The sequence below is a fragment of the Fusarium solani genome, assembly GCF_023522795.1.
Source record: "Fusarium solani strain SB1 chromosome Unknown bctg00000010, whole genome shotgun sequence".
Lineage (NCBI taxonomy): Eukaryota > Fungi > Ascomycota > Sordariomycetes > Hypocreales > Nectriaceae > Fusarium > Fusarium solani.
In genome coordinates, this window is record NW_027072147.1 from 1,266,778 (window position 1) to 1,290,615 (window position 23,838).

The 23,838-nt window shown below is 53.3% G+C and overlaps 9 protein-coding genes across 9 annotated transcripts; 4 read left to right on the forward strand and 5 right to left on the reverse strand.

Moving 5' to 3' along the window:
- Positions 1-578: 578 nt before the first annotated feature.
- Positions 579-5,354, reverse strand: MRS44_014485 (uncharacterized protein; the record flags this gene model as incomplete). Its single annotated transcript, XM_046277313.2, has 3 exons — positions 579-1,942; positions 2,115-5,020; positions 5,068-5,354. The coding sequence occupies 3 exons, from the start codon at positions 5,352-5,354 to the stop codon at positions 579-581; spliced, it is 4,557 nt and encodes a 1,518-aa protein (XP_046127386.1).
- Positions 5,355-5,856: 502 nt separating this feature from the next.
- On the forward strand, positions 5,857-7,014 carry MRS44_014486 (uncharacterized protein; the record flags this gene model as incomplete). Its single annotated transcript, XM_046277312.2, has 3 exons — positions 5,857-5,920; positions 5,972-6,297; positions 6,346-7,014. The coding sequence occupies 3 exons, from the start codon at positions 5,857-5,859 to the stop codon at positions 7,012-7,014; spliced, it is 1,059 nt and encodes a 352-aa protein (XP_046127385.1).
- Positions 7,015-7,029: 15 nt separating this feature from the next.
- On the reverse strand, positions 7,030-7,614 carry MRS44_014487 (uncharacterized protein; the record flags this gene model as incomplete). Its single annotated transcript, XM_046271435.1, has 2 exons — positions 7,030-7,355; positions 7,413-7,614. The coding sequence occupies 2 exons, from the start codon at positions 7,612-7,614 to the stop codon at positions 7,030-7,032; spliced, it is 528 nt and encodes a 175-aa protein (XP_046127384.1).
- A 281-nt stretch (positions 7,615-7,895) lies between these two features.
- On the forward strand, positions 7,896-10,007 carry MRS44_014488 (uncharacterized protein; the record flags this gene model as incomplete). The annotated part of the gene is made up of 3 exons (XM_046272278.2): positions 7,896-8,165; positions 8,216-8,294; positions 8,347-10,007. 3 exons carry the CDS (start codon positions 7,896-7,898, stop codon positions 10,005-10,007), a joined length of 2,010 nt encoding a protein of 669 aa, XP_046127383.1.
- A 355-nt stretch (positions 10,008-10,362) lies between these two features.
- On the reverse strand, positions 10,363-11,014 carry MRS44_014489 (uncharacterized protein; the record flags this gene model as incomplete). Its single annotated transcript, XM_046277311.2, has 3 exons — positions 10,363-10,474; positions 10,522-10,830; positions 10,890-11,014. The coding sequence occupies 3 exons, from the start codon at positions 11,012-11,014 to the stop codon at positions 10,363-10,365; spliced, it is 546 nt and encodes a 181-aa protein (XP_046127382.2).
- Positions 11,015-11,507: 493 nt separating this feature from the next.
- MRS44_014490 (uncharacterized protein) lies at positions 11,508-13,291 on the forward strand (the record flags this gene model as incomplete). Its single annotated transcript, XM_046277309.2, has 7 exons — positions 11,508-11,554; positions 11,613-11,760; positions 11,814-11,927; positions 12,302-12,657; positions 12,745-12,841; positions 12,892-12,927; positions 12,974-13,291. 7 exons carry the CDS (start codon positions 11,508-11,510, stop codon positions 13,289-13,291), a joined length of 1,116 nt encoding a protein of 371 aa, XP_046127380.2.
- A 174-nt stretch (positions 13,292-13,465) lies between these two features.
- On the reverse strand, positions 13,466-16,168 carry MRS44_014491 (uncharacterized protein; the record flags this gene model as incomplete). The annotated part of the gene is made up of 5 exons (XM_046277308.2): positions 13,466-15,427; positions 15,473-15,540; positions 15,590-15,871; positions 15,925-15,940; positions 15,989-16,168. The coding sequence occupies 5 exons, from the start codon at positions 16,166-16,168 to the stop codon at positions 13,466-13,468; spliced, it is 2,508 nt and encodes an 835-aa protein (XP_046127379.2).
- Positions 16,169-16,861: 693 nt separating this feature from the next.
- Positions 16,862-17,535, forward strand: MRS44_014492 (uncharacterized protein; the record flags this gene model as incomplete). The annotated part of the gene is made up of 4 exons (XM_046277307.2): positions 16,862-16,925; positions 16,975-17,060; positions 17,109-17,199; positions 17,249-17,535. 4 exons carry the CDS (start codon positions 16,862-16,864, stop codon positions 17,533-17,535), a joined length of 528 nt encoding a protein of 175 aa, XP_046127378.1.
- Positions 17,536-17,731: 196 nt separating this feature from the next.
- On the reverse strand, positions 17,732-23,781 carry MRS44_014493 (uncharacterized protein; the record flags this gene model as incomplete). The annotated part of the gene is made up of 7 exons (XM_046277306.2): positions 17,732-17,947; positions 17,998-18,132; positions 18,183-18,443; positions 18,495-18,535; positions 18,618-18,703; positions 19,175-23,513; positions 23,568-23,781. 7 exons carry the CDS (start codon positions 23,779-23,781, stop codon positions 17,732-17,734), a joined length of 5,292 nt encoding a protein of 1,763 aa, XP_046127377.2.
- Positions 23,782-23,838: the final 57 nt, after the last annotated feature.

Here is a 23,838-nt window from a genome sequence, read left to right on the forward strand (position 1 = left end):
ATGTGTATGCAGATGTCCCGATCAGACAACGTCAATGCATGTCGTATTGTCTCTCATCTGCGACACGAAATCGGTCCTAGTCACCAGCCGCGTTTCTGTTCAACTTTGATGCTTGCCTCTAGCATATCAAGAAGGGTCCCAAGTCGTCATTATAAACTTCTCGCCGCCCCCGCAAACGAGCAGGGCTGCTTCATGTCACTCAAGGCTATGCTTCTTAGCTTGAACCTCATCATCTCCAGTTAAATCCTTGGCTGTGCCTGTCACCAGTGACGATTAGGCCATGGCTGACGCCAGTTGGTGTGACGCCCCAGGGTCCAACTCGAAGCCTCATCCATGCTTCATGATGTCACCCCTGACCTTGGCCACCATCAGGACTTGGAACATCGTCATCCCGCATGCCAAGAGTCTCAGTTGCCCGTGACACAAGATCTACGAGACTTTCTTCCTTTTTTTTTAATAAGACACATGTTGTAAGACGTCAGCTCGTTTATTCAACGTCAATCTAATGGCTTATCTATAACCGAGGGTGTCTATGCTTGCCCCTGTACTTTGATCTTTAACAGCTCAAGTAAACGCAATCAAATACTCGCTCGTCTAGGTGCCATAGTCCGTCTCAATGCCTTCTTGGCTTCCGTTTCTTCTACCAATGGCAAAACTCCTTGATCCCTCATCTTCTGCAAAAACTCTTGTCCATACTTGTATCCCAGTGAAGATAGTTCGTCAAACTTGTGAAAGTCAAGGGTCCCGTAGTCATCGATCGGTGGTCGCATGTAGATGCATCCTGCCATCGCCTTGGCTCGCTCCAGGGCATCCACGCTTGAGACATACGCCAGCCGCGCCTGGATCTCTGCCAAGGTTGGAGGGTTGGGGTGCGACGAGAATGGATTCCATCGGTTGACGAATGCCCACGCTCCAGAGAGGGAGTCTCCATACGTCTGTGGCGTGTCATCATCCAGCGCTCCAACATCGATGGCAAAGATAATGTCCACTCCCAAGCCCTTCATGTGTGAAACAGTCAGGTTGTCAACATAACCACCATCGAGCAGCATGCTGCCTTCATCACACAACGGGGGAAGCAAGCCCGCCAGAGACATGGACGCTCGGATATACCTCCATGCGTATCCGCTTGTGTGGAACTCGGCCCTGCTCTTGCTGATGTTGGTCGTGTTGCAGTAATATTCAAGCCAAAAATCTTCAATCTGCGTGTCGCCAAATGCCTTGAAGATGCCACGGTTGAACTCGTGCCCTGTCGTGTAGGATGCTGATGGATAAGTAAGATCCAGAGCAAACCGCCAGAGACTGGCCATCCGCCCAGCAAACTTCTTCGCAAAACCAAACATGGGCACCACGTCTGCATGTCGTGCGTACAATGCTCCGACAAAGGCACCGATTGAAGTACCGCCAACCAAGTCGATGGGAATGCCGGCTTCTTCCATGGCCCTGATGATGCCAATCTGCGTGATTCCTCGTGCTCCGCCTCCGCCAAGCACAAGTCCAATAGACTTTCCACAGAGTCGCCGAGCCAGTCGATGGAAGTCTCCCTTGAATGTTGTGTCAGGGGAATAGTATGGCGTATGATGCACCTTTCTAGATGTGTACTTTTGAATTTCCGCCTGCAGCACCTGGACACGTTCCTTGAGTGCCTGGCCCAACCTCTTGGAAGGAGGATGCACAGGCATCTCATTTGTCCTGAAGGCCATCTGAATGTGGTAATGACCGCCATTGATCCACATACGGTTTTGAAGCCACGACCTGGTCAGGCCAGGACGCGAGTATCGCTCAGCGTGCAGCAATACTAACAATTTTCGGGCCGTAGACTTCATTCCAAGCATGAAACGCTCATACTCGCCAATGGCTGGGGAGCCTTCAGCAAGCCCAACAAGCAGGATGCTGTCGGCTTGGGTGATGCAGGTTTGCGTCCATGGCGAATTGACATTGGTATCTAAGAGACCGACATGTTAGTGAAAGTCTCGACAAGCATTGTAAGAAATGTTGTGTAGAATAACATATTCAGGAAAAAATTAGAGTATAAATGACCAGCATCGGCTTTGCCTCTGGGATGTGAAATTTCTCATCATAACATGTGAAAGGAAAAGAGAACGGTTAGAGCTTACCTGCGACATAGACAACCAGACCGTACTTCTCTTCCAGGTCTGCAAGATACTGGGAGAGCTTCAGCTTGCCCATCTTGTTGAAGGCATGCTTGCCCAGGTGATTGAGAATAGCGGCATGGTTTAGAGATGTGGCTCCATTTGCAGGACCAACCTGTGCGAGGGCATTCATCAAGCGGTTCCCGAACTCGACAACTGGCACGCCTGCTGTCACCGGGAGAATAGCGACTGTGCGAAGGTTCATCGTCGATTTCCGCATCAACGTGTTCGGCCCAGCACCAGCATCCTTGTTGGAGAACTTGGCTGTGTCATTCATCACTACCCTCATCCGGGACGCAATGATCTTTGAGATCTTGATGGTGATGTTTGGATGCTCCTGCGCCAGGCTGTTGAACAGGGTTCGGGGGAATTTCACCAGCTCCGTGTCTCGGATGGCGTGCAGAGTCCCAGGACGAGCAGTTTCCGTGAGCACCTCAAGCTCGCCAACACTATCTCCCTGTCCGAACTCAGCCAGGGCAGTTACTCCGCCGCCCTTTCGGTCTTGCACTAGACGAAGGCGGCCATTGAGAACAATATAAATGGCTTCACTTTCGTCTCCTTCGTGAAAGAGGACTTGTCCCGCATTGACTTGAACCCATTCCAGAGCAAAGTCGATATGCAGGATGAGACGTGGCAAAATGTTTGTCAGTCTCTTGGCCATCGTCAGAAGAACGATTGGATATCGGTCCACGATTCGCTCCAGAGAAGCACGGGGCAGGAACCCAACATACACATCCGTCTTCGCAACAACATCAATGAAGGACCTGTATGAGGACACGCTTCCAATGTAGCCAGCCAGACCACCAGGCTTGACGAGAGCAACGCTTCGACGGTGCTTTGCTGGAGTTTGACTCTGGCTTTCAACTCGGTCTCGTGCGGCCTCCGTCCTTGCCAGATTGGGGAATGATCCCATCTCTGATGGATCTGGCGACGAGGGGTCCGGCTGGAGTGAACCGATGCCGTTGGATTGCAAGATATTGTGTGGGTCATCGTCGCTCGTTGTGCCAATGTCCAAGAAGCCGTCGACAACATAGTACAGGCCTGGATTTCTCTCCCCTTGCTCCACAAGAACGGAGCCTTTGGGGAAGAAGACAATCTCAACCTCGTCTCTCATGTCGTGAGCCAGGACTTGAGCATTGACTGGCGCATGAAGAGCCATCCCACTGGATGTCACCGACTCGGTTTCCCCGTCCGCAGAACCATCATAAGGGCCCATGAATCCAAAGGCATTGTTGTGAGAGTACAAGTTCTTCGATCGACGCTGGTCCAGCGAGACAAGCCTGGGAGAACCCTCCATTGATTCCGGTTCCCGAGATGCACCTGCGTTCGAGTCCAAGCCAAGCGACTTGAACATGCACTCTAGGATAGAAGCTCGGAAAAGATTATCCTCATCAACCGACTCTCGCGGATCAATAGCCATGCGAGCATGTCTTCTCGAATCGAACGGGTCATTGAAGAATCGGTCATCCAAGGGGTTGGTTCCTTGTCGTCTCATCGACGCTCCCGAAACTGATCGCTGATCAGGAGGGAAGCGACCGCCACCACGCGCGAGTTGAATATTCGCCAAGAGGTCACCAGGACTCGGGGTATGCGGTGAAGCCCGTTCACGAAGCGGTGCAATGTTGCTCGCAATAACCGATGCCGGTCTTTGCTTCGTCATCGACTGCAGTACAGCCTCCTTTCGAAGAGTCGTGCTAGACCTTCGTCGGCGAGTTGCAGCAGAATTGTGTAGAGCGATGCCCTTGGTCTCCTCTCCCTCTCCTGTGCGTTCCCGTTCGCGATTGAACTTTTCCTTCAACCGTTCCAGAGCATCACCCCGCAAGATGTTGGGGAGCTGACACATTGTGTACTTGATCATGCTCTTCTCCGTCTGCAACACCTCACTGGTGAGACCCAGGTAGTTGAAGGCTTGGGAGAGAGTAACTCTCTGGAATCTCGAGAGAATAACATGGACAATGTGCGAAGTGGCCTTCGGGTAGATCTTGATGAGCCTCCGGAAAGCACTTGCAGGGATGATCGCAATAGTTGTATCAACGGTCGCCCGAGCGATGATGTCTGGATGGGCCGAGCTCGAGGTCGCCCTTGTGGGCATAGGTGGTCTTCCAGGAGGAGGAGTAGATCCGTCCAGAGACATGGGCGGGATTCTGGCGTTGACAATGTTGTCCAGATTGGGAGTTCCGCGCCCACTATGCTTCTTTGCCTCGGGATCCATGTCATCGTCCTGAGGGGAGCTCGGCATGGAGATGTGGGCATCTGATGGGACACGAGACACATTCTCTTTCGAGAAACTTGGGTGCCTCAGCCCACTGCTCTTTGCAGGATGCACGTCGTCGTCGTCGTCGTTTGGACGCAGTCTAACATCCTCTGTGAACAGGGACATGATAGAGAAGAGCGATGACATTGGGGCGCCATTGCGAACTTCTGTCAGAAGTTGGTAGGTCTGCTGACCAGGAGGGACATCATCTTCATCAGAAGAGTCTAGGTCAAGACGTCCTCTAGACGCGGCAGCTGCACGAGGACTTCGACCCGACTTGACAAAAATCTCAACTAGACCGTCGACGACGATGCAGAAGCCCTTCTCCTCTTCCAGGTTGATGGTTTCGCCGGCAATGAGTTTCCTCGTTTGCATGCTCCTAGTCAACTCGTGGAAGACTGGTCGCTCAAGGTAACCAAAGATCTTGATGGCACTCAAGAACTCGTCCAAGTAATTGGCCAGACCCGACTTGGTGCCACCTTCGTGGGTATCCGGAAATAGGTCGATCTCCGGCTCCTTGCGTTGCGGCTCGGGAGGCAGACGCGAGTACATATTGAGGATGCGATACCTGACGACCCAGCTCACCGCCGAGACGAGGCCCGCCATGATGAACATGCTGTTGGGATTAGCGACATGCATCGTGAAGCGCGTAGTGCAACATACAGCGTAGTCGCGTTCATGGTGACTGTCCAGCTTGTAGAGAACAAGTGGTACAGGAAGGAAGGAAAATTAATCGTTGCGATCCGGATCACCCAGTAGAGGATGGTCGAGACGATGTGGAAGATGGACCAGATCAGCCATCCAAAGAGGCCTAGCCAACTGTAGGACTCATGGGCGGCTGCGGCGGGCATAGCGCTCACGGCAGAAGGTGCTGAGCTGCTGAGGGCGTTGGAGACGCTCTCCGAGACGAGGCCGGCCACGCGGGCGGCATTTGACGGATCAGATGCCATGGCTGAAGATGAGTCTGCTGCGCATCATAGCGTAGCATCCTGGAGAGAGCCGCGTAGGCGGAGGGGAGGGGCGGGAGAGGAGGAAGGGAGGGAGGGAGATTGGAGAGGCGAAGAGGTTTTATTATGAACAAGGGAAAAATCAGTGGCTGCTGTCTCAAAGCGCAGCTTTTTTAGCTTGTGATTCCAGTGGAGCGGAGTGCGGAGCTCCAGGGGGAGCTCGAGGGCCGAGGTTTGACCGGCCGCCACCGGACCCCACTAGCCACTGAATTTGCCCATGTGCCGCCTGGAGGGGCTGCTGTCTGCCGCTGCCGTCATTCTCGATTCTTTTTTAGCTGCGTCGCGATACTACACCACGTTTTCTTGAAGATCGAGCTGTTTGAGTTGGACTAGCTGATACAGGCGGTGATAGTCTGTTTGCTTGTTCCAGCTTATCTTTTTTTCGTGCTGGCGTCTCGCTTGACGATGTGCTCTTGATCCCGACATCCCCGCGACAACTTTCCAGATGCCCTTTGCGCAACTCGTCCTCGGCAGCCCCGGCTCTGGAAAGAGTACCTACTGCGATGGCAGTGAGTTGGACCTCATGTCAAGTCTCTATATATCGTGCTAATCGATACAAGTGCACCAGTTCCTTGGCGCCATCGGGCGTGCGTGCTCCGTTGTGAACCTCGACCCTGCCAACGACCATACCAACTACCCTGCGGCGCTCGATATTCGCAACCTGATCAAGCTCGAAGAGATTATGCAGGATGATAAACTAGGACCTAACGGCGGTATCTTGTATGCTCTGGAGGAGCTGGAGCACAACTTTGAGTGGCTAGAAGAAGGACTGAAGGAGTTGGGCGAGGACTATATTCTATTCGACTGTCCGGGACAGGTGGAGTTGTATACGCATCATAACTCGTTGCGCAACATCTTTTACAAGCTCCAGAAGATTGGCTTCAGAGTTGGTTTCCCCTGCTGCTCTTAAACATATCCAGCTAACAGCCTATAGCTCGTCTCCGTCCACCTCTCCGATTCCTTCTGCCTGACGCAACCCTCACTATACGTCTCCAACGTCCTCCTCTCCTTGCGAGCCATGATCCAGATGGACATGCCACACGTCAACATCCTCTCCAAGATCGACAAAGTCTCCGAATACGAAGATCTACCCTTTAACCTCGATTACTACACCGACGTTGACGACTTGACATATTTGACACCCCATCTGGAGGCCGAATCGCCAGCGCTAAGAAGCGAAAAGTTTGGCAAGCTCAACGAGGCGATCGGGAATCTGATTGAGAGCTATGGCCTCGTGCGGTACGAAGTGTTGGCTGTCGAGAACAAGAAGAGCATGATGCATATTCTCCGAGTCATTGATCGTGCTGGTGGCTATGTCTTTGGCGGTGCTGAAGGTGCCAACGATACTGTCTGGGCGGTTGCGATGAGGAACGAAACGTCCATGCTGGAGGTGCAGGATATCCAGGAGCGCTGGATCGATCAAAAGGCGGAATATGACCAGATGGAGCGAGAGGCCGAAGAAGAGCAGGCTCGCATCCAGGAGGAACAGGCCATGGAGATTGAACAATCCATGCCACCTCCTCAACCAGGCACCTTTGACCCTGACTTTGGGGACATGTCGGTGCCGGCAGACAGTGGGATCAAGGTAGTTAGGAAGAAATAAAGAAATGATACCCGTTCAACCATCCGCGTCGTCCATGGATTCGTCGCCAGAGTCGTCGGTGATATCGAGGACCATTTCTTCTTGGCTCTCAAGCGCGCTGGTGAGGGAGCTCTTGGTGCCAGGTTCCTCCTTGGCCGCGAGGATGAGCTTCTTTGCTTGGCGAATGGCTTCTTCCTCAGCCTTGCGGATGGTTCCACTGACGCGTACGACGCGAAAGATGCATGGTCTGCCGTCCCTGACGGGTACGTGATCCATAAAGGTCAAGGCGGACCAGAGCATTTGGTAGTGGGCTCTCGAGCATCTGAGGATAAAGGTAGATGTGGCCAGAGACAGATATTTCACTGTAGCACGCATGAGCACAACACGTCAATTTGGGCATCTAAAGCATCATATCTCACCTGAAATGTTGCCCAATGCTCCAGATCCATAGTCACCAAATAACGACGCGATCTCAGTCCTAATCCCCTTGAGCAAAGCCTGAGGCGTTAGTTTCTCAATGGTAGGTTGATGTCGGACCACGAGATCCGGCAGATTGGGCTTCGCAGGGTCAGGCGGGTAGATTATGTTGACAAGAAGATATCGTTCTTTTATGCGCACCATTGTTGCTGAGGCGCGTCAAGCTGCGAAGGAGTTGAAGGTTGAAGACTGAGAATCTTTGAGATCCAATTCGTACTAGACTGACTTCGGTGGTGGACCCACTTATCCCGGGCCAGTGGGGCCGCTCAGCCAGATTGGGGGAGCTTCCCCCGCCATCCACCTTGATCATGGTCGATCAAGTCATCACTCGCAATCTTTCAACCCAGGCATTTTTGGATATTTGAAGATATATACGCATTACTAAGAGGAAGCCATACTTGGATACTTTCACTGCCGTCACCACCATGGCTTCTGGTCCCCTAAAGGCCGCCCTCCTCATCGTCTCAACCACGGCGGCCCAGGATCCATCCACAGATGCTTCAGGCCCGATCCTCAGCCAGGTCTTGAAAGAGGAGGGCGAGGGGAAATGGGAGGTTCACGAGACTGCAATCGTCACGGATGATATTCGGGCGATCCAGTCCCGGATAATGGCCTGGACGGATGGGCCAGACGCCGTTAACCTCGTCATCACTACGGGTGGGACGGGCTTTGCAACGGGAGATGGCACTCCAGAGGTGAGACTCTACAGATTTGAAGAGACTTGGCATGCTCATTCCTTGGACAGGCAGTTACACCCTTGCTGCACAAACAAGCTCCAGGTCTAGTCCACGGAATGTTGGCAGCATCTCTTGCCGTCACCCCTTGTAAGTTGAATGCACAATCTCATATTCCAATTCGAAACTGACCAAGCTTTAGTTGCAATGATGTCACGCCCGGTGGCTGGAGTCCGTAACCAAACCCTCATTATCACCTTGCCTGGCTCGCCCAAGGGCGCCAGGGAGAATCTCCAGGCCGTTGTCAAGACTCTCCCCCATGCTTGTCTCCAGGCTTCAGGAGCCAACTCGAGAGCTCTCCACGCTGGGGGAGTGAAGAAACTAGAGTCTGACGCTGGTCTGGCAGGTGGAAAACCCCAACCTGCTCCTAGCCACAGTCATGGCTGCCATCATCACGGCCATGGCCATGGGCACGGTCATGGTCACGGAAACCTCGTCAGACACACAAAGCCAGAGTCTGCCCTGTCCAATGATCCTGCCCTAGGACCTTCGCGTCGATATCGAGAATCTCCCTATCGCATGCTTCCAGTGGATGAAGCTCTCGAGGTCATCTCCAAGAACACCCCTGAGCCAGAGATAATCACCGCCCAGGTCGATCAGTCGGTCATCAACTCAGTCCTGGCCGAGGATGTGAGAGCAAAGGAGAATGTTCCCGGTTTCCGCGCCAGCATTGTGGATGGCTACGCCGTTGTGGCACCAAAAGATGGTCAACTCAAGGGTGTCTTCCCCGTCACAGCAGTATCTCATGCCGCACCCGGAGAAGTCGGTGTTCTCAAGGAAGGCGAACTGGCCAGAATCACCACTGGAGCACCTTTACCCCCTGGCGCTACCACCGTCGTCATGGTAGAAGACACAATCCTCAAGACAATGTCAGAAGACGGCAAGGAGGAGAAAGAAGTCGAGATCCAAGTTGAAGGCGTCAAGGAGGGAGAAAACGTCCGCGAAGTCGGCAGTGACGTCAAAGAGGGCACCGTCATCCTCAACAAGGGCGAAACCATTAGCGGCGTCGGCGGTGAGATTGGTCTCCTTGCTTCTGTGGGTGTATCAGAGGCAAAGGTCTATCGCCGACCTGTGGTAGGTGTCTTGTCCACTGGTGATGAGATTGTTGAGTACAACCGTCCAGGGGAGTTGAAGCTCGGCGAGGTGCGCGATACAAATCGCATAACTCTCATGTCCGCCGTCAAGGAATGGGGCTTTGATGTCATTGATCTTGGCATCGCTAGAGACAAGCCTGGATCTCTGGAAGAGACGCTCCGTGATGGTCTCCGACGAGCAGACATGCTCATCACCACTGGCGGCGTGTCCATGGGCGAGCTCGATCTTCTCAAGCCCACGATTGAGCGTGCTCTCGGCGGTACCATTCATTTTGGACGCGTGGCCATGAAGCCAGGCAAGCCAACGACATTTGCCACGGTTCCGGTCAAGGACAATGCAGGCCAGCGCGTGTCCAAGGTCATCTTCTCCCTTCCTGGTAACCCGGCCTCTGCCCTCGTCACTTTCCACCTTTTTGTGCTCCCATCTCTTCACAAGCTGTCTGGTGTTTCACTAGTCGGTCTTCCAAAGGTCCCTGCTATCGTCTCCCATGACTTCCCGCTTGATCCTCGACCAGAGTATCACCGAGCAGTTGTGACGGTGGGCAGAGATGGCCTCCTCTCAGCCACCAGCACCGGCGGCCAGCGCAGCTCCAAGGTTGGCAGCCTGAGATCAGCCAACGCTCTGGTTTGTCTGCCCAGCGGAAAGGGAACGCTTGAAAAGGGGTCCAAGGTGGATGTGCTACTTCTCAACTCCCTTCACGGAGCATAGGGAGCAACGCTGGAGGGTAATAAGCCGGTGAAATCAACTGTCCAATGTCATGAGAACTTGTAATTGATCAGATCAAAGCATCTAAGGCATAATTGCCCGAACAAGGCCCTAATTTTGTATAACTTGAGAAATCCCACCTCGTGATGTACACTTCCGCCTCCAAGGGTACAGATACTGGTACAGCCAAAATACGTCCACCCGAGCCAATCTTCCAAACGCCAGACCAAATATTATTGGCGCAATGCATGCATGCGCTCCATCTCTCGCTGGAACACGCAAAATCGATTGCCGGCTGCGAGCGCCGCCGGACTTTGTCCATGTCTAGTTAGGTAGGGGAGAGGGTGTGTGTTTGTGTTTAGTTGCTCTTGCCGAACGGGTACGCCTTTCCGGAAACCAGGAGACCGATGATGAGGCCGAACAGGCCGAGCACTGAGCTGAAAATCTCGATGACCAGGATCTTGACGAAGCTGAAACTTGTTAGTAGGGGGCGGTATTTTGAAACTGGGAAACATACAGCGAGGGGTCGGCAGCATCAGCGAGAGCAGCGCCACTACCGTTGATACCAACGGCAACACCGCACACGAGGTTGCACATGCCGACTGTCACGCCAGACCAGAACAGGGCATATCCGGTGTAGTATGAGTTGGCAGAGTAAAGCTCGGCGCCCGAGACGGCCTCGACCTTGGCGGAGAAGACGATGGCCATGATGACGCCGTAGATGGCGACGACTTCGCAAAAGATGATAGAGATCAAGTTCTTGGTTCGGATGCGCGGCGCCTTGACACCTCCGCCGAGAATCGATGAGCCGGTAATGAAGATGCCCCTGTAGCTTGTTAGAGCGACTGCTCCTTGGATCTGTGTTGATGATGATGAGGTACGCACCATGCGGCGCCGACGACAGACAGGCCGATGCAGAGACAGATACCCAGACTGGCCCAGGCATAAGGCGAAACGGACTCGAGGAACGCGCCGACATCGAAGGACTCGCCGCTACCGGTGAAGAGCATGTCTAGACACGGGCATCAATGGGTCAGCTTTCATCTTGATAGTATGGGTTATCCTATCCCTCGAGGGTCCGCGTACACGCTCCGACGACGGTCACAAAGGACCCAATGCCGCCCAATCCATAGTAGAGACTCATCGCGGCGGCTCTTTGCTGTTGTTTCGACGGATCCGATGATTTCGTTGGCGATGGCGGGCGTCGACGGTCGGTGGCTTTTTTCGAGCTTGAGCTCCTGTAAGAGGTACCTTAAGCTTGGGGATCCAGTCCGCGATGGCGATGCGTGTCCCAGTAGCAGCAGGCAGCTGGAATTAAACGGGACCGACGTCACATGATGCGAGGCTGACGGCTTAGTCATTGCGCCCGGCCCTCTCCCTCCCCTCTCGAGATATAGGCAGACAGAACCAAGCCTCATGAACCTCGCCCTTTGAACAAACAACCGACGAAATTACCTTTTACGCCCACGACCGAATTCACGCTTCGAAAGACGATTATACAAGATGGCTACGGGCGCGCAATCATTCTACGAGCTGTACCGTCGAAGCAGGTACGGCGCCAAGTTGCTATGCGCTGCTTTGCGACAGCCAGACTAACTTGCCTTGTAGCATCGGCCTCGCTCTGACCGACACGCTCGACGACCTCATCAGCGATGAGCGCATCAACCCGCAGCTCGCCATGAAGATCCTGGGCAACTTTGACCAGGCCATCACGGAAGCGCTCCAGAAGAACGTCAAGGCGCGACTCCAGTTCAAGGTGGGTTGGCGACAACAGCAGTGTTCGCGGATCAAGACTAACGAGCGGCGCAGGGGAGCCTCGACACGTACCGATTCTGCGACGAAGTCTGGACATTCCTCATCAAGAACGTGACATTCAAGATGGACACTGGAGGCCAAGCCGTCACCGCCAACAAGGTCAAGATTGTTAGTTGCAACGCCAAGAAGCCTGAGGGTACATGATCAGAGACAAGGCGCGACGGAACGACAAAGACACACACACACCGGCTATAGATTGGGAAAAAGACACACCTGCCGAGAATTGTTTTGTTTGCATTGGGCGGCGTACGGAAGGACGGTTATCATTACTCTTTTTATTACACACAGATACAGGATATGAGGGTGTGGTTCAAGCTAGGGAACCCTTTTTAAAGTGACGATGAACCTCTATTTATTTGGCCAAAGGGACCAAGGTGGAATCTGGAGACTTTGCACAGCTTGTATTGAAAAATTGAAAACCCATGCTTTGATTTTTAACTCCTTTTTGCTTGTGACATGACGCAACTGTTGACTTTCCCCAGATTCTGGTTCATAATGAGGCTGGCACCATCAAGCGCCAAACCCGACCGCTCAACCGGGGCACAGGCACAGCGGTCTCCCCCACTAAATCCACAGGGGGCTCTCCCTCCATCCCTCTCACTCAAGGGCGCCTATTAGAAGTCGAGCCTCATCAGGGGGGCTATCCATCCTCACGCATCCGAAGCCTCCGACAGCTATTCACCATGCTCCGCAAACGCCAAAAGACAGCTGCTGCAGCCTCAAAGACGGCTTCTACAGAGAGTCCTCTAGGAGACGAGATGACTTCAGCGAGCGGGTGGATGTTCTTTGCTGTTGCGAGCGGTGCTTGTGCTGCTTTCAATGGCGTCTTTGCCAAGCTGTATGTGTAAAACTGGCTTATTCCATGTTGGTTTCGACATTGAGTTAGCCATTATGGACTGAGAAGACTATGCTGAGAAAACTCTAGGACAACCACGGAGCTTACCACGACCTTGTCCAACTGGATCGCTCAACTCCTTGGTCTCTCTTCCCATGAGCACATTGTTGAATATGTCGTTCGAGCTGTAAGAGGCTATCTCCCCATCTTAATCAACCTTTAAGCTGACACTCGTAGCTCTTCTTCGCCCTCAACCTCACCTTTAACGGCGTGGTAAGTTGCCCTTATAGCCTCATGAAACTAAACTCACACACTATAGATGTGGACGCTCTTCACAAAGGCACTTGCCCGTGGCACATCCACCACGCAGGTCTCCATCATGAACACTTCAACCAACTTCATGGTCACGGCCCTTCTCGGTGCCCTCATCTTTTCAGAGGCCTTGCCGCCTCTGTGGTGGGCTGGTGCTGCTCTGCTCGTGGCTGGCAACGTTATCGTGGGTAGAAAGGACGAGACCAAGGATGCTGCCGAGGGACCTGCATATGCTCCTGTTTCAGAGGAGGAAGAGGATGCCAGGAAGAATGATGATGAGGATATCATCGACCTGGGTAGGCTATCTGATGAAAGGTCGCGATAGATAGTGCATTGTTCACTCAAGGACCGAGTTGGATAACTGTAGCAGTATGTATGTATAAGTCGTCGAGATGACGCTCAGTAGATTCAAAGTAACAGATCAAACATCCTTCCAACGCCAGCGCATCACCCGCGCTTCCGTCTACTATACTACATGACCCAGATTCAATAACTCGTACTACCGGCGGCTCTCCAGCTCAACACCCTCATCCCCAACCTCTTCGTCCCCGTCCAGGATCTGTCCACCACCTCTTGCAACCGGACGATCTTCGTCCAGTGAGCTGAGGCGGATCCTCCCGCCAGAGTACCTGGAGACCTTGCCGGAAACCCAGTTGCCCGCCCGCCGCAGCAAGTTCCAGAGCTGCTCCTGTCCCTCGTTGATGCGGTGGTCGTCCTTGGGGTTCTCGGCCGCCTCCACCTTGAACTGGTATCGGAGGCAGTCCTTGACGGTTACAAGACCGGTGAGTTGGCCGTGGTACTCAATGAGGATGACTCGAGGGCCAATCTTGCGGAAGAGCTCCATGACGGTTTCGAGGGGAAGTCTTGGATGAGCTGTAACTGGTGTCGAGTCCACGTAGCGGCTGAAATCCAGAGTCGAGGATGTGGACGAGTCGCCATTCATGGTTCCTACTGATACTGACGACATCGAGTGGTTTATAGCTGATGGCGCAAAAACGCACTTTGCAGTCTCGGACAATGGGCTCCCTCGACTCATTCTGTCGATAGCATACCGCAACTCAGTACTGCCGATATACCCGACGAGGACTTTGGTGTTGTTGTCCTCCACAACCGGGAAGCCCTGATATCGATCGTCGGCAAGTCGCCGCTGGACCTCTCCTAGAGTAAGTCCGTGAACTGGCATAGAAACAACAGAAGTTCTCATGACTTGAGAAACAGGAACGCCAAAATTGTGTTCCTCCTTGTTATCTAGGAAAGGAAACCCGCTGAACCAGATCATACGGTCAGCGATTCCTCCCTTTCCAAAAAGCTCGCTGACGGCCTTGGTGACGCCGACAACAATCATGGTGGGCAGGATGTAGTTTAGAGCACCCGTCAGCTCAAACATGATGACCACGACCGATATGGTAATGTGCATGATGCCGCTGAGCGCGGCTGCAGCTCCAAGCAGGGCGTATGTACCCGGGGTAATGCAAGGCTCATCGGGCTTGCATGCGGAGAAAAAGACGCTGGTAGGATTCGCCTCGTAGAAGAGCTGGACGATAATGCCCACAGTTCTTCCAAACGATGCACCGATTGCCATCGAGGGTACAAAGATTCCAGCAGGGACCTTGCATCCATAAGACAGGATGACAAGGAAGACTCGCAGGATAGTAGCGAGGATCAAAGATACCATGTTCCAGTATCGTCTATCAGGGTCACAAAGCCCATGATACGTCTCGGTCTGCCCGCACTCAGAAAAGAGAATCTCCATACTCTCCGTCATGTCGATCCTCAGGAAAGCGTTGGGATACGCAATAATGGCAGTACCTGCTGCCAGGAGGGTCGCTTCGAGAACAGCATACTCCTTCAAGTACTTCTTACGGAACGACTGAACCCTCAGATTCCACTTGATCACAAAGGCTCCGTAGAGACCTCCAAAGATGCCGATCAAGACGTAAAATACCAGCTCGAAAAAGTGCCAGTCGTTCTTGTACTCGACTTGGAACATGACCAACTGTCCCGTTCTGAAAGGGTTCATGGCGGCGAGGACGGCTGTCGCAACTAGAGCGCAGAAATAGCTGCGCCATAACGTCTTGAGGGGAAAGTGATTCGACATCTCCTCAAGTGAGAAGAGCACGCCTCCAATAGGACTGCCAAAAGCGACAGCAACACCAGCAGCAGCCGAGGCACTCAAGAACTCCCTCGTCTTGGAGGCGTTTCGCTTATACTTGTCAAACAACCTGGAGATGACGTTTCCAGTGCACACAGCATAGTGCACGCTGGGACCCTCCTTACCGACTGACAAGCCGGATGCGATGGCTAGGGGTAGACAGATGGACTTGATGATCAGAGTCCACCAGCCGAGGAAGCCCTTCATGACGAATCCGGCGATGATGCACTTGATCTCGGAAATTCCAGAGCCAGCGGCGTAGGGCGCAAAGGACTTGACCAATGTACCTGCGACAAAGGCGAAGAAGGTCTAGCAAGGTCAGATATGAAGTTTAAGGGGGGACACCGAACCTACTCCAAAGACAAAGTAGAGGAAATAGTTGAGCGGCTCAAAACCAGTCCACCTGTGCCATTGCTCACAACCTGTCGCACTGTTAGCTTCAGACAAGCTCCCCGGCCAACACAAACTCACCATTCTCCTCTCCCCAACAACAAAAGTTCTCGTTCAGGTAGAAACCCGTCTCGCAGTATCCCATCTTGACGTCCGAGAGCCACTCGGTGATGATGTTGAGCAGTGCCGCATTCAACCCAATTGCCACGCCGATGATGGTGACCACGATCCAGGCCTGCGCCGCATCGTAGCTCTTCCAGAGCTGGTATCGCCAGCCCGGCTGGCCTTTGTCGTAGAGGCCAACAGCCTGTTTCCTCCTCGACTTGCGCTTTGCCTGTTCTCGCGCCGCATCCTGTACCCAATCTATCGGTCCACATATCAGTATTCGGTTTGGGCTCGTTTCGCGATTCGCATACCTATCGTGGTAAAGTCCTATACAAGTCAATACAGGGTCACCAGTCCACCGCGCATGGAGCTTACTTCGTATCTCTTAATCTCGGCAATCTCCTCCTCTATCAATGCCGCACCTGTAGGGGCCGCGCCTCCAAAATCGCCATTCTCAGCATTAGAAAAGGCCGAGGACAGACGAGAGACGACCGAGGGGCGCCTCTCCAACCCAGCAGGAGGCGCCAGGCTGAAGGATGATGCTCGCACGTTCATGGCTTCGGCGAAGGGATCATGGTGTCTGGAGAAGCGGTTTCGAGCTCGCGCGGGGTGAACGAGGGTATCAGATCGTAGAAATACGTTAGACGAGAGCGAGGCTGGCTTCTCTCATGGATTCGGGTCTACGTTGTAGGTTGAGTGTCGTAATGCGCCAGCATGTGGTCTGAAGGCTGAGATGTGGCTGGGATGGACGCTTCAGCCACAGCGTAGGTCGCGTTTAGTGCTTGCAGCATCGCGTCCACTTCCGCGTCTTGACCCCGAGCTTCTGAGAGTAACTTCAACTTTATCCAGGATCAGGGTTCGGTATTTCAAGCAGCTTTCTCACGGCCACAAGCTTGATCATAATCATCTCAGTTTTAATTCTGCAGAGATATTACAACATTGCGATCTGGGCTTGACAGGTGCCCAAGTGCAAGATAGGCCCTGATAGTCCGCTCAAGTTTGAGCAGACAAGGTACGTCTCGCAATTCAGGGTTCGGTCTTTTCGACCACTTTTCTCATTCCGCTTTTTGTCATTCATGCTGTGTGCACTTATGTACCTGTCTTTCTCGATCACTGGTTTACACCTTTGGCGACCTTGATCTCACCCACTCAAACCCCCTACCAAGTTCTTCTCCAGTCATCTCAGGGCATCACTAACTTTCACAGCCTCATTACTCTCTCCTCCATCCATATTCCTCCTCTCCAAACATGCCCTACAACACCACAGCCATCCCTCCTCGAAAGGAGCCGACGGGCCAAACCCAACTACCACGTAAGTTTCGCCCACCATCCTTCACTAGCCACAACTGACATGGCCACAGTGTCGAGGGTAAAGAAGATAATTGCCCAAGACCCCGACATTGGCATTTGCTCCAACAATGCTGCTTTTGTGATAACCCTCGCTGCTGTGCGTTTCGCTTCTTACTCCAGTTGGCGCTCGTCTCACTGTTGATAGGAAATGTTTGTCCAACATCTCGCCGAGGAATCACATACTCAGGCTAAGCTTGACCGGAAGCCCCGTCGAAACATCCAATACAAAGACGTTGGTAAGCTAATCTACCTCGAATCTATAATTCCCACAGCTAACACCCCCAGCAAACGCCGTCTCACACCAGGACAACCTCGAGTTCCTCGAAGACATCGTCCCCAAGACAGTCGCCTACAAAAACATCAAGGCCGCCTCCAAAGCGACACAGGCCCGCCTGCGCGGTGAGAATGCCGCCCAGGCTCCTATCGCCAACGGCGCCAGCAAGCCCCTCGTCAACGGCACTGGCCGTCCGCGCGCCGACTCGAAGCAGGGTGATCCAAACGAGCAGCTCGAGCTGGAGATGAGACAGGCGGCGGGGGCGAACCGTGACGGCGACGTGACCATGACTGGATAGTTCCAGACGGTCGTGGACTTGAGAGAAGCACGCGAGCCGTAGCTTTGATATCACGTCATGTACACTAGAGGAGCAAAAGAAGTTGATAATACAGCCTCAAACACCGATATTGCAGCAGCTATTGAAAGCCTGGCTCATGTAATTCCATTGCCTTTTTTCCGATTCCCACCCCAGAAACCATGCGGCCGTGGTATTATCACTCCTCCATGGCATCCCCATGGATGCCAGAGGGCAGACGCCCCTCGTTAAGCTCCTTCTCCAGCGCGATAATCTCCTGCAGGCTCGTGGCCTTCTTGATGCGCTCCTGTAATCTCTTCTTCTCGGCGTCGGTGAGCTTTATCCGCGACAGCTTGGACGGGGCTTCTGAGCCGTCGGCCGAGGTGGTGAAGTTGGTGGTCTTGATTCCCATGATCTGTGTCGCGTTAGTATGCAATTCGTAGGACAGCGTTGTTGGTTGCGTACCTTTGAAGCCAGAGCGGTGGGCTCTTCCTCAGTTCCAAAAAGCTCCCGCGCCTTCTCCCGTTCCGCCTCCTTGACCTTTTCGTGATCCAGGAATCGCACCGAGGGGCATCTCCAGAGCACCCAGTATCGGTAGTTCTACTCCACGTCAGTACGCGCAACCTGTACCAACAGCATCCAAAGCTCACCTCCTTCTTGGAGGCCGGGTTGTCCACCAGCACAAGGTGCGTCAGGCGCGGGAATCCAGCCAGCGCATCCAGGTCCGCAAGCTCGGCCAGGTTATTCGACGACAGCACCAGGTTCTTGAGGTTGGGAATGGCCTTTGCGAGGGATGGCTGGATGCTCGAGACGCGGTTCCTTGCGAGGAGGAGAGTCGTTATGCGGGGCGATAGGGGAAAGTTTCCCAAGACTTGAATGTCATTGTCGGTGAAGTCGATGGCGTCGTGAGGCTAGCACATCTCAGCTATAGACCGAATGTTTGGAGAGTGGAAAACACCTACGCCAGCGACACCCAGGTTCTCAATCGTGGGGATCCGGTGTCCTGTTCACGCCGCAAAGACGAATGTATCAACTCTGCGCTCCTGGGATCAAAAGTGTAGCATCTGCCCTTTTCAAAAACGCACCTCGGAGATCAAGCTCCCGCTCCTTGAGAGGGTTGAGATAGGATAGGGAATCCCGGATCAGGTCGGCCGTCAGCCGCATCTTGGGTCTATTTGTTTACCTCGGATTCAATTTTCTGGTCTGTCGTCTTTCGGAGAGGGGTTGTGGTTGCACGCTGGAGGGTTTTGGCGGGTGGGTTGTTTTGTTGGATGGCGAGGCTGATGATCTTGACGAGGCGGAGGGGAAATTTTGGTGTCGCATGTGTGGCTTGACATGGGGCGCCACAACACCATGTGCTCCATCCAGCCACTCCATCCTCAACCACTCAAGGAAACTCATGATAGAAGATGAGGACACACAACTGTCCAGACAATTTTACTCTTTATTTATTTTCAACATTCACTTATTTCACCAAGGCAGGTCAGTCCAGGATAGTAAATATCAACTTGATTAATCAGCCACCTATGTATATCTATCCAGTAACGCAATACGCCGTAATCACACTGTCCTCGACCTCGGTTTGCCTATAAACTCCGGCTCAACAACCCTCACCGCGTCCCAATTCTACTGAAACACATACACTACACCAATCCTATCCACCGAGACGCTCATGGTATTGGGGTACTCTAACAACGCCACGTCTAGGATAGAATCCATGTGCGACTGCAGCAACTGCTGCTGCTGGACAGAAATAACCGTTGACCGTGGCTGCCGCCCGCTTGATGACTTTGTCTTGGAGCCCGAGCCCGCGTTGGGAGCTGTCGGGGCTTGTCTAGGGAAACGCTCAATGTTTAGCGTCAGCGCAGTGACTGGGTTCGACGTTGTGTAAGTCGGCTTCGGTGAGTCTGGCGAGAGTCCGCTGTAGATGAACGAACTCTCGATCCGCGAAAGATCCCAAAATCGCAAAATCTTGTCTGAGCCAGCCGTTATGATGAAAGCGTGTCTAACGTCTCTCGAGTCCTCTGCCGTCGCTGTTCCAACGATCATGGCCCGAACTCCTCGGTCCGCGTTTGCGAGCTCATTGTGTTCGATATTGGTGGCATATCTCCCCAGCATGCCTTCTCGCTTGTCTTCATCGACATCCCACGCTTCGTAGGCCTTGAACCCGTCCTTGCTGCCTCCAGCTCGGTAGATCTCTCGGCATACCGTCTTCTCTAGGTCCCAGACGGTGACTTCACCCTGACCTGTCCCGCCAGAGATGCATATCCATTTGCCACGGCCCTTCGTGGGGTGAATGCAGATCCTGTAGATGGACCCCTTCCCTGGTAGCCCCCATCCCTTAAGTCTCATCTTGAAACGCAGGTCCCAGAGATCTATCACTCCGTGCGAGGTTCCCACACAGAGCCAGTTTCGCTTCCGATCAACGCAGAAGCAAGTAGGCGTGCCATGATGTACCGGGTTTTCGAGAACATACAACAAGTTCATCGTTCGGAGATCAATCCCCAAGATCCTCGACCGGTTCGTGGCGATAATGAGAACAGAGTTCGACTCTTGCCGGAAATGCTCGCACCATACCGCAAACTCGTCCTCAGGGAGCTGATACTCGCGCAGAACACGCAGCTTTCCATACCTAATCACTCCGCTGGCAGGGAGCGTGTCCACCTTGACAACATGGACACTACCGTCAACCGCACAACTCACGAAACAGTGTGAGTTCTCGATAAAGCAGAGTGCGACAACACTCGCACCATCGCCATGCCTGTGTGTTTGCCGGGAGCGCTGGCTAATGTTCCGTTCGAGTCTCGCCGTATCCCACACCTTAACTGTACCATCGTCACCGCCAGTGATGAAGAAGACATGATCAGGGGATGGCATCACTCTGTTCACGGGGCCCTTATGCTCGCCAAATGTTGCCACAAGCTGCCCTTCAGGCCTCCAGGGGTCTTCACCATGTGCATTGCTAATGCGATTTGCCGACTTGGTCCTCTTGATAGGCGTAACCATGGGTCCGAACTCGATGACATCCCGGGGAAGGTTCTCCACAAACATATTGTCGAGCATCCTTTGGATATTCGGGTCGGTTCCTTCATAGCTGTGTTTCGATATTCTTGGACGCGTACTCTCGCCCTCGTTCCCTTCAGACGGCGGCTTGCTCGGTGAAGCTTGGGCAAAGGGTCCTTCCACTTGACCAAATGCATTAGCATCTGTCATGCCAGTTTGTGCAATGGACTTGTTCTTGTCCTTGCGATCAAGCAGACTTAGTGCGCTCGGTTGATACCGAACAGCCCTTCTAGAAGGGTTAGATCCCCCTGCAACAGACGACTCATCGTCTCCTGCGCGTGTCGTTGACGATGTTCTGGAATGCACATGGCCAGTACTGGTTGGCGATAACAGCCGATGCGGTGAACGAGGTCCAACACTTTGCACCCGTCGACTGACTCTCTTCCGTCCTCCAATCGCATCATCAATCGTCATCGAGGCATCCAAAAGGGCATCAGCGATAGTGTAAGGTTCGGCCGGAAGGTCGACGTCCACAATCGCCGTCGCATCTCGCAGAGGCGCATCATTAAAAAACACCGTCTGAGGAGTGATGCCCAATGTCTTCAGAGAGATAACCCCCTGAGGTGTGACTCCGTCTGTAAGCGAGGCATCTCGAGCCTTCATCTTGCTCAGGCGCCAGATAAACTCTCTCAGAGCATCAAGCTTCAGTTCATCTTCGTGCTTCAGCCCCAGGTTCCTGAGTTTGGCAAGCCACTGTTCGTCTTCGTCGTTGCGAGCCACCCTTCCAAGCGAGCTCTGCGACAAATCTCGAGACGATCGCCCTGATATTGATCCCCTAGATCCAAACAGCAACGGTCTGAGTTTCTGTAAAGGCTTCCAGTAGATGCCGCGTTCCGTCTTCAGGGCCCATGTAATGGCCTGGTCGAAAACGTTTCGTGATAGAGGTCTCTTGAGGGTGTCGAGAAGGCTGAGTTCAGAAAAGTCTGTCAGAACCTCGACTTTCATGAATGGATGCACGAGAGGCATAATGTTTGATGTGACATCAGCATCCGTCAGGAACTTTGCTGCCATTGACAGAAACTCTGTCGCTGACTCCCGAATCCAGATGTTTGGGTGCATGGTGAATCGGCTGATGAGGTCTACCAGCTCCGTGATCTTGGGCCTCGACAAAAGGCCAAGACCGGCAAGTTGAGCAAGCGAGTGAAGAGCTGCTTGCACTACATATTCCTCTGGATCAGTCAAGGCTTGGATCATCAACGGCAGCATGAACTCCTCTAGACTCGTGCTGCCGATAAAGATCGCGATGCCAACTATCGTGTCAAAGAAGGCGCATTTCAAAGTCCAGTCACGGTCATTCAAGTAGGTGTTTAGATGAGTGAGGAGCACATCGTTGGAGTGGTCGTCAAAGAACAAGCATAGCTCAGGCACTGACGCCAGGAATGCTCGGCGAACAGAGATATCTGAGTCCTCAACAAGTTGCTTAGTGTGACTTTCCAGAAGCTCAAACAGCTGCCGGCCAGCATTGTCAAAGACGCTTTCAAAGTTGGCCTTGGCATCCACTCCAGGCTCAACTTCAGGGTCGGCAATGGGCATTGAGCCATCGGGCCGGAGACTTGATGCCATATCGAGGAACCTCTGGGCAGTGATCGCAAGATTGCCAAGACAGGAGGCGTAGGTCGCCCTGACCAAGGGACTGGATGCTCTTAACCTGGTTCCCAGGGCGATCTCCATCCTCGGCAGCACGTACTCAACCAAAACATGGGAGTTAATAGGCGTAACCATCTGGACCAGCTGCAAGAGCTGTGTAATGGTCCGGATAGCAGCAATTAGGACCAGATCCGTCTCATCTGGAACGAGAAGAGTCATCAGATAGGGCAGAACCCGATCTAATTTAGCTTCATCGGTGAGCCTCTCTGCAAAGGCTAGGAGAACATCGCATGCCCTAATTCTCGAAGAGGCGCGAGCCGTATTTCTCAATTGTGACACAATGAGTGTTAAAAATATTAATGTCCCGTCATCTTCTGGTGGTTCCAGATCGGGAGAGACGGTATGGTCGTGATTAGGTATGTTGAGTCTGACGGGGAAATGAGACAGACTGAGCCTGGATGTCGGTTGTAAGGCGTTTGAGGTGCGCTTCTCAGGCTGGTACCCAAGGAAATATGAGATTTTGTCAAAGTCGTAAAATACGCGGTCGATCCGATCATCGGCTTCTCCTAGGTTCTTCTGCGCACCAGACATGGGGCTGTTACCCGATGAAGGGTCGGTAATGAGCTCCATGTATTGGTGAAGGAAGTTGTAAAAGTAATGCGGAAAGACCTTGCCCTTCCAGAACTCCAGATACTGCTCCGCAGAATATCGCTTCTCGGGGTCCAGCTGGATCATATGCGCTATCATGTCGGCAACGTCCTTGTCTGAGATGACGCTCAAATGTGTGATGACAGGGTCGTACTCTCCACGGCGGTACTTGTACAGCTGCGCCAGACTAAAGATCTCAGACTCGAGGAACATTTGGGCGATAACGCAGCCGGCGCTGAAAATGTCCATGGCCCAAGTCATCTTGGCCTTTTGCGGGGGCACCTCTCCCGCGGCGTAGAACCGTTCCGGGGCAACATAGCACGTACGGCGGCCCGATATATCAAAGAAGTATGAAAAATCGGCTGGGTTGTCGTCTGGGAGCATGACGGGCTTGTAGGCGGACGAAAAGTCGGACAGGTACAACCAGTTCCAAGAGGTCACGAGGACATTCTGCGCCTTGATATCGCCGTGGTAGACATCGCGGGCATGGGAGTCGCGCAGGGCGCAGAGGAGCTGGAAGGCCAGCCACTTCTTCTCGATGTCCTCGAGGAACGGCCGAGTGCTAAGACGGTCGTAGAGCGAGCTGTAGAGGAACTGGCGGACGAGGTAGCCGTTGGAGTCGGTCTCGATGATGCGCTGGAATCCAAGGGCGTTGGGCACATTCGCGAGTGCCTTGCTCTGCTCTGCGCATCGTCAGCGCGGATCCAGGGAGGTGTGCATGTGGACATGAAGCTTACCAATTATCTGTCTCTTGTACTCGTCCAGCTTGACCTCTGGGTAGGGCTTAACGAGGACCTTGACGAGAACTAGACCGTTCTCATGGCGTCCTCGGATAGTCTTCATGAACCGGGCATTGCCGATGCTCTTCTCGTAGTGTACATCGCTCAGTTCCGAAGTGTCGATGCCCGCAGAGCCGACGGACGGCGTCGCGAGGGAGAAGCCTTGACCCATGGTTTTGGCGGGGGGAGGAAAGCTAGAGTTGTCGTGATAGCTATCGGAGAATGCGCG